Here is a 12,832-nt window from a genome sequence, read left to right on the forward strand (position 1 = left end):
TTATCCTGTACTAATTTGATGTTTTGTTTGTGTTCTTCCCCCTTTTCCTACCTCCCTTGTTCATATTGTGTGGATGTGTGTGGCTACCTTCCAACAGGGCAAATCAACAACTACTGTCAGAATGTGAAGGAATTCACCTCGCAGAACCTTGGGAAGTTGTTCATGGCGGAGGCTCTCCAAGGCCACAACGAGAGGAAAAATACATAAAAACAAAACTAACCAGACAACTGAAGTGCTCTCTTGTTTATTTCCTGCTCAGCTATTCATTGTTTCACACTGCTTTGCAGATAAAAGTCAAGCAGACCTTTAATTTTCCCTGTAAGTTTTTCATCATTAAAAACAAAATTGGGCAACTTTATTTCATATCTATGCCTTTTAATTCACTTGTTTCTTGTATAAAAGCAATCAAGCATTTTTCCTTTACGATTGTGAGCTAACAAGTCATTTCATTGTTGCAAGCACTTAGTTTACCTTTCCTCGCTCAAACATGTTCCATGGTCAACACCAAGTGGTGTTGTTGCAAAGTGCAACATTTAGAGAGCACAGTAAGTCAGTCACAATGTTAGAGAGGCGGGTCGCTGAGTGCTGATGCACACACTTTGATAAAGTCACCAACACTCTGCTGACTCAATTAGTGCAGAGTTCCATACATCCTCTAACATTAACCTCAGCAATAGACAAAAAAAACTGTGCTGGGTGCTTAATGGCATGTGTTTCTTTGGTTCAGTAGCTACTTGCAATCAAAGCACGATGCCAACAAACTTTTTCTGTGAAGTCAGTTTTGGAGAACTACATCTGCACTATAAAGTTTGATAATTAGTGATGGGTCACACGAAACTGATGAACAATGAAGGAGTGACACTGCGTACCGAGACGTGTGTCACCTTTAGAAAAGAAAACACCTGACTGCTGGGATGTTTGAATGTTAGGAGAGCACTGCATTTGACATCGGATTTCGGCACCATCAACGATCTAAATGGAACTAAAAAAAATAATATTTTTTTAAAGTCTGGCATCATTATTTTATGCAAAATAAGATACATGTTATTTTTCTGTTTACTATTTGGTTCATTGATCAGAGTTGTACGTTTCAAAATCCTTCCTACAGTTCTAAAACAAAGGTGTTATATTTACTAACTAGAACATTTTGATGGGCCTGCTATCTGTGCCCTGGACCTCTGGCCGAGGGTTGCCGGAAGCCGCCGTGCTTTTAAGGTGCCGGGTGTATGAATCCGTGAGTTTTAGGTGTAACTGTACAAAAAGAACTACAGAGGTAGCGCGTACCGATTCAATTTTTTTTGTGTGTGAATAGCATTGCCATGGTAACACGAAATGTTCCCAATTTAGATTTCCGCCATTGGCACGAAAGAGACCTTTCCGACGGTGTAACATATGTGGGGGTTCGTTGGCCGGTTCGTCTCGTAGTGGATGTAAGAGAAACGTGCGGAACAAGAATAATAACGTTTGAAGTATGAGTAATATTAATATGGGCTGCTTGCATTGCAGCAGGCCCATAATTATTTCTAATCCAGTAGATGGCGCCGATATGAAACACCAAGACAGTAGTATCGCCATCACCGGTGATAATTACAGTAATTCATACTAAGACAGTGTCAGTTTAGTTGACTAATAACCGTCAATGACCTGTTGCTCTTGGTGAACATTTGACGATGATTATAATTTCTGGGTTTATAGAGCGCATCTGCTTATTAGCTGCACCAACCTCATTTTTATTTTGTACATATATTAGCTTCACACCTGTATTAGCCACAGGTGTACACATTGAACCATGCAATGTTTACACAGGCTTTCACCATTTTACAGAACACAGTAAGAGGAAGCGCTGTCCTCGTCCCTAAGTTGTCTTCTTCGGGGCCTCTTGCTGATGGATTTTCTTTCCGTGCGGCGGGTTTTTACTTTTTCGATGGCCGGGTCGATCTTCTTTGGCCTTGGGGTCAGTCGTGTGCATTTCGTCGACGTGCGGGCGAAACAACGAATTCAACCAACCTGAAAGTGATGGCGCTGTTTGGCCGACGGGGATAACACAGCATGACAGGTAAGTTGTGTCCTTATTTAGGTTGTGTTCAACAGTGGGAAAGGAATGGAAGTGGCGTCAATGGTGTTCCTAATATAATGACCCCGCTCTAACACACCTGGGAAATCAATAAACTAGCCTCAAAATTGTATAAAGTGCATAATTCGAAGCGGATTATAGAACTACGGTAATCAAAATGGCACGTTGACTAAAAAGACAAGTCAATAATTGAAAAGTAGCCGAAAATGTTGACAAAGTTAATCAGAGAGACTACTGTCGAAAATATTTTCAGTTAATTTATACATTTTTATGCTCAGTCTACTGCTTCTTGCTGATATTACAATATTCTATGCCAACGAAGCAAGAAGGCGGCGCTCAATCTGCAAAGCAGTGTGAAGTAGTCTACACATTACTGCCATCTAATGTTTTGGAATTAAAACTACTTGGGGGGGTCGGTTTTTTGATTGATTGATTTAAACTTTTATTAGTAGATTGCACAGTACATACATACATACATACATACAGACCTCCGAATTCGGGAGATTGGGGGGGGGGGGGGGTGGTGGTTAGGGGGAGAGTATAATTATAGCTAGAATTCACTGAAATTCAAGTATTTATATATGTATGTATATATCAGTGACATGCAGTCACTAGAGGCAGGTGAGGCCCCGCCATCATGGAAAGAAAAAAAATGTAAAAAGAAAAAAAATTAATTAAATTGTTATGTATCCAGTGGTTATACTATAAAGTTATTTTCCATTTAACTTCACCAGTTTTAGATTATTTTTATTCAAAATCGCTGAATTTTCACATTTGCCGTTCAAATACTGAGAAGAGACGGTGCGGTGAACAGCAGCCAGTTGAGGCACGTCACTCAGTGCCTCAACATGGATTCCGAACTCTGCTAACTGCTGGCCTGCTGTGCAGTGAGACTGTATTGCTATATGAATTATATTATACATTTCCATAGTTTAGTTAGCTGAGGTATATAATGTACAGTGTATTTTGTCAACAACTGTATGTGTGTAACGTATTTCTTGTGCTGAGCGATCATAAAACGGCTGCAAAAGACGCACTGGCTGAGGCTCCAGTAATCCCGCCTCCTGCACCCCCGCCGTAGAATTGTTATACCAACTAAAGCCCACACTTAAACTTTCCACGTGCAAGATTGAATCTATTTAAAAAAGTTATTTCATAAGAAGCCAAAAAGTGCAAAAACAATAATGTTCGTGTTGGAGGAGTTGTGAATGACTGCAGGGCCACGACATTAGGTACACCTGCAGACTGCAGGTGTATCTAATTCACAACTCCTCCAACACGAACATTATTGTTTTTGCACTTTTTGGCTTCTTATTAAATAACTTTTGTAACCTATTTGCATGGGCTTTCCTCTTTGTGATGTTAAGTTCCTGTTATGTGCTGTTATACGGTATATGCCTTGAGCTCTTATTTTGAAGGCGCTAAGAGCGGAAGTGATGACACGTTGCGGAGGTTTTTGAAAGAATGTAAATAAAGTGGCCCTCGTGTAAACTGGAGCCTCCGTGTTTATTTTGTAGTTTCATACAGTATAGGCGACATTTATAAACCCTCGGTTACATTTTTTTAAATAGATTCAATCTTGCACGTGGAAAGTTTAAGTGAGGGCTTTAGTTGCGGCGCATGGACTTAATTTATAAGTAAAGGTAAGACCATAATAACGTTTTTTTTATTAAATGTGCTTTTTTGTGTGCTACAGTTTGTATGTGTAAAGTTAAAGTTAAGTTAAAGTAGCAATGATTGTCACACACACGAGGTGTGGTGGAATTTGTCGTCTGCATTTGACCCATCCCCTTGTTCACCCCCTGGGAGGTGAGGGGAGCAGTGGGCAGCAGCGGCGCGGCGCCCGGGAATCATTTTTGGTGATTTAACCCCCAATTCCAACCCTTGATGCTGAGTGCCAAGCAGGGAAGAATACTGGTATGAGCTTTTAAACATAACCCGTAACTGCTGCCAATCAAATGGTGAATAAGATACTCTTTAGGGTTCATATATTTGTAAATCTGACTGTGATGATGTCAGTGCCTCACCAGCCATGAACCTCACCGCACGTCACTGGTATATATATGTATATAATATATGTAGTACAGTACACAGTAATGAAAACAGTTGTTCCACTAACTGTACTGTACTTGCTGCTTACTTAAAAAACACAAAAAAAACACACATACCTTTCACTATTTGAGTAGCCTTTGTTCTGCCATTTGAGTACTGGCGAGCGATCTCTGAATCCGGGAACATATCCACGGATTTGTTGAAAGCATCCGCAAATGAAAACGGGATGTTGGTTGCAGCTATCAGCATAGCCATCTTTGTCTCGGCATATGTTACACTGAAATTCTTGTTTCCAATCATTTTGGAACTAGCAAGCGTACTTCTTCTTCTTACTCGTCCTCGCCATGACTGTTTCTTCTTCTTCATTCTTCTGCTTCGTCTCTGTTATATATTTGTACATTACTACTTGCCGTAGTTTTGAAGCAATGCATGATGGGAATCCGGATGTTGTGTGTCAGTGTATTAACGTGCCGGCTGGAATAAACACACGCTGAGAAATAGCTCCGTGCCTGCCTACTTTATGGGTTATAGATAAACCTATGGATAACAGAGACATATATGTGCAGTTGTGCACTGAGCTCCAAAAGCCGTAGATGTTATGTGACTGGGCCGGCACGGGTGGAAATCGGGAGGAATTCGGGAGAATGGTTGTCCCAGGAGATTTTCGGGAGAGGCACTGAAATCGGGAGTCTCCCGGATAGTTTGGGAGGGTTGGCAAGTATGATATATGTACCTGTATATATTATTTCTGTGGGTACTCTCGGGGCATGCTTGTCCGGCGGGGGTCGGCGCCTCAGGCTACTGCGGCCGTGCTGCGTGTCTGGGGCCCCTGGGTCCCACCGTACACCCCTTCGGGATGCCCGTCTTGGTTGGGGCCTGCTTGGTCTAGTCCCCGCGTCTATTGTGGCAGCTTGGTGCACTGCAAAGTATTCCGCAGTGCTGCAAGTCGGCCAGCTGCTGGGGTTGTGACTTTGTGTGTCAGCGTGTCTGTGATCTTCTTTTAATAGATTTTTAAAATATTTTATTTTTTAATTGTATTTATTAAACAATTTTTAAATCATTATTATTATTGATTTAAGGAACCCCCTTAAGGGACATGGGGGAATTTTTATTTTTAGATATGTATCTCGTGCTCACGCAAAAGTTTCTCGTGCGCTCGAGATGTTTAACCGTGAGCACAAGAAACATATCTAAAAACATATTTTCCCCATGTCCCTTTGTTTCTTGTGCTCACGGGAAAACATCTCGTGTGCACGAGAAACTTTTGCGTGAGAACAAGACAGTTTCTCGTGCGCACAAGATACATATCTAAAACATTTTTTTCTTCTGTGTCACTTTAGGGCCTCCGTATAATTTTAATTTCATTATAATTTTTTTTTTTCTCCCTCAGGGGCAGAATTCGACAGGGTAGTTGCTGGATGTTCCATCTCCATTGTTGGGGTTCCTGCAGGTGGGACGGGCGGTTCCCGTGGTTCTGCGGCGGCCGACTTGGGTGGGGTGGCCTGGGGCGGGCCCCGCCATGCTCTCCGGGGGTGGGGGGGGGGGGGTTTGGGCTCATGGGGGCCCGGTTGCTGGTGTAATTTCCGTGTTAATATTTACTTCACTAACTGCTTCTCTGCTTTCACTTTTACTATCATATTTGTACATATCCTATTTGCTGATGCTGTTCTATTGTTGTTGTTGTCATTGTTATTGTTGTGTTTGTTGTTGTTGTCTCTCTGTCTTATCCTCCTATTGTCCCCGCAATTTCCCCCATTGTCTTCCCTTCTGCTCCGGCCTGGCTGCACCAAATAATAATATAAATCCATTAAATAAAGTCAAATACAAATAAGGCAACAAAAGAAGTATTCCACACTTCTCTTGCAAAGTAAATCTGTACAGTCCACATGGGCATCTACATCAACTATATGATTTGCCCGAGTAGCTGGACAGGACAAAAAAAGAAAAAAAGGAATTAAAACTGCATGCGGAGTCTGCTGTATACATTACAAATGACATTGTAAGAAAAACAATATGACTGGACAGCACGGTTCAGTGTTAAATGATAATTACAAAAAAATATGAACACACAAAAGTATGGAAACATTTGTAACGCTGAGTACAAATAACTTGTTTTGTATTGTTTAGAAATTTAAAGGTGTTTGTCATTTCTAATCATGACTAATTTTACTTAAAATGCTGATATAGTTTTGTCCTTCATTATCCTTGCACTGATCAATTATGTACTATATTTGCAGGCAGTAATTATTGTAGTGTTCCATAAGGTGCTAAATGTGCTCTCTGTGAATACTAAGCAGGCGTAATTTGTGCCAGTCATCAAACCAGTGCAGCCTATATTGAGTCAACTTGAACTCTTGTCACATGGTATGATGAAACGACACATTAATCCAGCAGCTGCATTCCTGCTCGTCCTCTCACCTTCAGACGTGGAAAAAGTATTATCCTAAGCAAACTTTTTGACAATCCTTAATCAAAAACATGACGAGTCAGCACTCTTGTCGGATGTGGGAAACGTCCTTGAACTAACTACATCATTTTACAGCTGGTGATCCTTTGCGCCGGATCAAATCTCTTTGCGTAGTTATGTCGGTGCTGTTCATTCATCAAGATTTTTTCCTTTCGTTTCCTTCGTCAGTGCTGCAACAGGAAGCGTGAGTGATGGCTCTACTGGCTCCATTTAATAAAGAAGCTGCCAGTGGTTCATTGCATAATAATTACCTCAGTCCTCTGTTGCTGCTCCTTCACCCGCGGTGCAACGGCACCATCTAATACAGCAGAGATATTCAGCAAAACTGGTCTGGGGGCCACATTTGCAAAAAGCTAAGGACTGGGGCCAGACATCTCCCTTCACTATTAGTCTTATTTTGTATATTCCAGAGAACCAGTAGACAGTTGATTTTGGTCTATTTATTTTTTCAGTTACAGGAGCGCTGTGCTCATACTTGCCAACCCTCCCGATTTTCCCGGGAGACTCCCGAATTTCAGTGCCCCTCCCGAAAATCTCCCGGGGCAACCATTCTCCCGAATTTCTCCCGATTTCCACCCGGACAACAATATTGGGGGCGTGCTTTAAAGGCACTGCCTTTAGCGTCGTCTCTCACCTGAAAAGGAGACTATTATATATGTCTCCGTTATCCATAGGTTTATCTATAACCCATAAAGTAGGCAGGCACGGAGCTATTTCTCAGCGTGTGTTTATTCCAGCCGGCACGTTAATACACTGACACACAACATCCGGATTCCCATCATGCATTGCTTCAAAACTACGGCAAGTAGTAATGTCCAAAAACATAACAGAGACGAAGCAGAAGAACGAAGAAGAGACATGGCGACGGCGAGCAAGAAGAGGAAGTACGATTGCAAGTTCCAAAATGATTGGAAATAATAATTTCCCCCCATCTCCCGAATTCGGAGGTCTCAAGGTTGGCAAGTATGGCTCTGCTGTTTTTAAGGACCTTCTGCAAAACAAGCTTGTCAAAGATCATCTGTGACAGCGTTTTAGGAATCTGCTGCAAAAATGTAAATGTCTCACAAGGTTTTTGAACTGAACTCGCGGCCACCAGTTGAATAGCAAAAATGATGAAAAAGAGAGGACCTAAAATGGAACCTTGAGGAACACCACTAGTATAACTACAGCAGTTGAACAAATGATTTCTGACTGCATCTGAATCAAACAAGCGACAGCAACACTTCAGTTACCTAAATCACATTATGAAAAAACGCGAGGACTTAAAGGTTGCCTTGAGGAACACCTCAGTTATGTTAATCACGCATTTGGACCAGTGTTCTATGTTTTCTAGCAAGGTAAAATGACAATGCAAGGATCTGCCAATGTGTTACACATACAGTGGTCCGAGGTCCTCCGAACAACCGAAACACTCTTGTGTTTTTATGAATGTCCTGCCTGCTCAGTGGCCTTGTGGTTAGAGTGTCCGCCCTGAGATCGGTAGGTCGTGAGTTCAAACCCTGGCCGAGTCAAACCAAAGACTATAAAAATGGGACCCATTACCTCCCACTCAGCATCAAGGGTTGGAAATGGGGGTTAAATCACCAAAATTATTCCCTGCTGCTCACTGCTCCCCTCACCTCCCAGGAACAAGGGGATGAGTCAAATGCAGAGAGTAATTTCACCACACCTAGTGTGTGTGACTATCAGTGGTACTTTAACTTTAAAATGTCAATGCAAGGATCTGCCAATGTGTTTACAGTAGTCCAAAGTCCTCTGAAAAACCGAAACACTCTTGTGTTTTTAGGAATTTCCTGCAAAAATGTTTGTCTCGCAAGTTTTGGACTGAACTCGGTGGCCAGTGTGGTGTCATTCCTGGGACTGCCATTTGAATAACACCGTAATAGAGTCTCTGACGTCTGACTTGTCATTAGCAAAAACTTGTACGGCTCCTGCTTGCCATCAGCGCAGTCATTAGTGATAATCACGAGTCGACCGACGTGATAAATGTTTATGGGAGCAGCGGTACTCCAGACGCAAATAAGGTATCTGCTCTTTGGACGGGCACACCTGTGCTGGTTATTGATGCCTCTTATGATGGCAGTCATGGCTTCCTTGCAGGTATTGATTGGCTCTGGAGAGGTGGCTTCTGTTTAAGCTGCAGACTCGTTGTTTGGAATTCTGAGACAGCACCACGGGGCCTTGTTGCCCTTGAGGGCTGACTGGGGCGCTGCCTCTCTTGTCGCTAATCCAGCGATGTGGGAGGAATTATAAAAACGTAAGAAAAAAGGGCTGAAACGGAGCTGCGAGGCTTGTGTGAAGCTTGCATGATGCTCTGCCGAGTGAGAACGCCACGGCTAAGGTCATGCTCCCGATGGTTTTGATGGGCGTAAAACCCGCCCCCCCCCAAAAAAAAACCCCAGTACGGACTGAATCATGTTGTCATGGCAGGGCTCAAGGGCGGAAGTCAAAGTGTTGCATTAGGGCACTGTCACATAAATCATGACATAAACCACTGACCATCCCAGCAAGCTTGACCTTTTATGAGTTTATCACAGGGCTCAAAGAAACTGCCTGTGTGTGCGTGTGCTGCGATAAAACCAGCCTCTTGTTTTACTTATTAGTTATATTTTGCACTGTGAGCTGATTATTTGTAAAAAAACAACAAAAAAAAACCATCTTTAGACATGAATACTTAATTAGGAAGTAAATAGTTAATGATGAAATCAAAGACCAAAACATTAGATTCAAGCTATCTTTTTTCCTCCATTGAAAGTGATAATTATCACCATCTTTGTGAAAATATTATCTGCTATAAATGTGAATAGATAATTAATTCATCCAATGGGTTTAAAAGATAGAATCCCCCCCTCCCCCGTTCCCCATAATTAAGTCTCTTCATAAACAAAGAAACACTGGAGTAATTGACATAATAATCATCATGCCATAGATGACGAAAGGAATCTTTCCTGCACTCATAATTATATTGTCAGTCGCTGTTATGATTACACGTCTAATAGATGAGTCACAACTGAAAATAACATCTTTTACAATTCTTATCTTTTAATACTGCATTTTTGACTGACTATATTGGTAAGAACACAATTCCAGAATCCAATGTTCATCCATTTTCTGTGACGTTTCCCCCTCAGTAGGGTCACAGGTGTGCTGGAGCCTATCCCAGCTGACAAGGAAACATTTCCATTGAAATTCACAATAATATCCTCCAAGTCTGTTATAAAGTCAAATTGCAAAAGTAATAGTAGTAACTTTATTGTTATTGTCATGTACGTTAGGTCAGGAAAAAACACAGAGGCTATTTCATCCCTACAAGCCTGTTTTGCAGGTTTCCCTGCTCTTCAGGGGATTTTTTAAATCTAATCTAACGTATATTCCGCTCTTGAGCACTGTATATCGGATAAACCACACAAACCTCGACTATATTAATATCGTCATGTATTGAATGACTGTACTTTCATTGTTGAAAAACATGAAACATTTAATTGAAGTTATTCATTTAGCAGATGTTTTGTGTAAACTGACATTTGAATATAAAAGGTACCTAAGGTGATTTTAATCTACATTTAAAACACTTCCTTGTGGTCTACAATAGATCATATGTATTGAATATGCTTTGGTGTAAATTTTGCTCCACAGTCACTTTTATAACTTGTTTTTTGAGTTTGTCTGCAAGATGTTCGATTTTGGAGGCGTTCCCAGATTGCAAATGAAACCGCGCCTCACCCACTCCAAAAGTATCATAATTCATCTTTTGAAAATGTACACTGTCTGAATAAATATCTTGAAGTCGGATGAAGTATTATTTTCATTTAATCTTGGCATGCGCACAACGACACCGATGTGCGACATAAATGTTGATGGAAAACAGCTGTTCAGAGAGTGGGCATGTGTGCCTAATGGTGTGACCAGGTGACTCTGCGTCATGTTGAGGCAGTTTATTGACTTTTGACTGCATTCGGAAAAAACTAATTATGATACCTATAGAATAGAAAAATGAGTTTTTTTGTTTTTTTGCAATCCGTTTGCAGACGTACACAAAACGTAGGTTGTAAAAGTGACTGTGGACCAAAATTTACCCAAAATCTACATGAACACAGATCCACTGTGTATTATCTAGAACAGTATTTCTTTACCGTAGTGCATCCTAAAAAACCGCTAATGTGCTTCTCAGGTGTGGTCCGTTGGTGCAACAGAGGTACTCTGTTGTAATACACTTTTCCACCACTTGTGGCAGTAATGCGTCAGTCAGTTGACTGACGCATAATTGACATAATTGACACATAGCTTTGTATTTTATCATATAAAAACAACTTACAAAATAAAAAGGTAGACAAATATCAAAGTCTGGAACACAAAAAAGGCCTAGGATTAAATACGCTTTGCTTCTTTGTACTCCTTTTCAGACAAGTCTGAGACTGCACACACACACACACACATTTATATATCCATCCATTTTTCTACCGCTTGTCCCTCTCGGGGTGCTGGAGCCTATCCCAGCAGCCCATAGGTGGAAGGCGGGGTACACCCTGGACAAGTCGCCATCTCATCACAGGGCCAACACAGATACACAGTTGAGTTTATAGGACTAGATAGTACAATCCCTAAGATTGATCAGCACTTAGTGTTGGGGGGCGGGGGGTAAGGGGCAAAAGCTTCACTGGGGTATTCAGGTGGGCACCCCTCTTCATTGGTGTTTCGTTGATAGGCCCACAACACCTCCGGAGGGCTCAACGACGACATCTGGCGTCCCAGGTGTGCCCCCCCCCCCCTCTGTCTTTACCCGTTGATGTAATTTTTTCAGCCCAGTTGGAGTCCTTTCTCTTGATCCATATCCATCTACTAATTTGTTGGGCAGTAGCTGACAGCGATTTGACAACCCGTCGGAAGGCCTGACCTCTCACTCCCATTCCTTTCAGAAGCTTGGTTGTGGACGTGGCAACGAAGCCTCTGCACCCGACTTCAACTGGAAGCACTCGGGCACACCAGCCGCGCTGCTCTGCATCGGCTGCTATGTACGCATATCTCAGTTGTTTGCGCTAACTGCTGCTTCCCGTGGCACAGTTAATTCAACAATGAACACAGTCTTCTGAGAGGTTTACCACAAGACCAGGTCCGGCCTGAAGCTTGATGTAATGATCTCAGGCGGGAAGACGAGTTTCTGGTCTAAGTCAACCTGCAATTTCCAGTCCGGGGTAATAGTCCAGAAGGGTTGCCTCCACTTTTGCAGATGGTTTTGCTGGGAGTTGTCCTGCTCTTACGAACGGAGTGGTGATTGAGTGACTGGGAATTGGGGGAGAGAGGGCCTTGTTGGTATTTCTCCTTTCTTCCAGGGTGATCGCCAGTTGTCTTAGGACCGGGTTGTGCCTCCAGGTGTAGCGGCCTTGAGACAAACTGGTTTTTCAGCCGGTGAGGATGTGACTCAGTGTTGCAGGGGTTTGAGTGCACAAGAAGGATCTTCTCCAAACCATTGGATTAAGTTCTTGGGTGTGGGAAGAACATCGTAGGTGGCTCTGATGATGAAGCTGATTTGGCTCCCTTCCATTTCCCAAAGATCCTTCCACGTGAGCCCACGATGCTCCAGGTTTTCCCAGCTAGTCCACAGTCCCTGGTTGGACTGTGCCACTGCTGTTGCACATCTGTCTGCCTCCTCTTGTTGCCGAACCTGATCAACAACCGGCTTTCTCTTTTGGGCTGATGTTGCCTTTTGCCATGTGGGTTGACTCGCTCCAAGTTCAAACCCACCTCTTCCATGCTGCATTTGTCCCACAATGTCTCCATGCCTGAGATCAAATTTGGCTTGCTGCAAGGCCTCAGATGGGATCCATTTCCTCCCGGTTGCCAGTCTGGGAGCAACCACCCGGATCACCTCATCTTGAGACTCTGTCAGGGTCATGCTCAGCCTCACCTTGGTGCATTTAAACTCCTCTGAGAGGCTAGAGATGGGCAGTTCCAGGTCACCATGACCATATAGCCCGATGTTTCTGAGGCCCCGCGGGAGGCCATACCACTTCTTCATGTATGCACTGACTATTCTCTCCAGCTTCTCAACTTTGGTCATGAAGATCTCGTAGACAGTTAGTGGCCACATCAAACGGGGGAGCAATCCAAACTGTAGGCACCACAGTTTCAACTTGCCAGGAAGTAAGGTCTTGTCTATGCGGACAAGACCTCTGATGTTTTTTTCCCCTCAGCTGATCGCGCTGAGGGATCTTTGAGACGCGCGTTGTACGATCGCCCGA

General features: G+C 42.8%; 1 protein-coding gene across 1 annotated transcript in view; it reads left to right on the forward strand.

Annotated features, from left to right (window-relative positions):
- The window catches only part of LOC133594133 (eukaryotic translation initiation factor 3 subunit H), a 125,028-nt gene extending 124,670 nt beyond the window's left edge, over positions 1-358 (forward strand). Inside the window, exon 8 of the mRNA XM_061946889.2 lies at positions 98-358. Coding sequence (XP_061802873.2) covers positions 98-207 — 110 coding nt within the window. The 3' untranslated portion in view covers positions 208-358. The remainder of the gene's footprint in view (positions 1-97) is intronic.
- Positions 359-12,832: the final 12,474 nt, after the last annotated feature.

Source organism: Nerophis lumbriciformis, linkage group LG04, assembly GCF_033978685.3.
Source record: "Nerophis lumbriciformis linkage group LG04, RoL_Nlum_v2.1, whole genome shotgun sequence".
Taxonomy (NCBI): Eukaryota; Metazoa; Chordata; class Actinopteri; order Syngnathiformes; family Syngnathidae; genus Nerophis; species Nerophis lumbriciformis.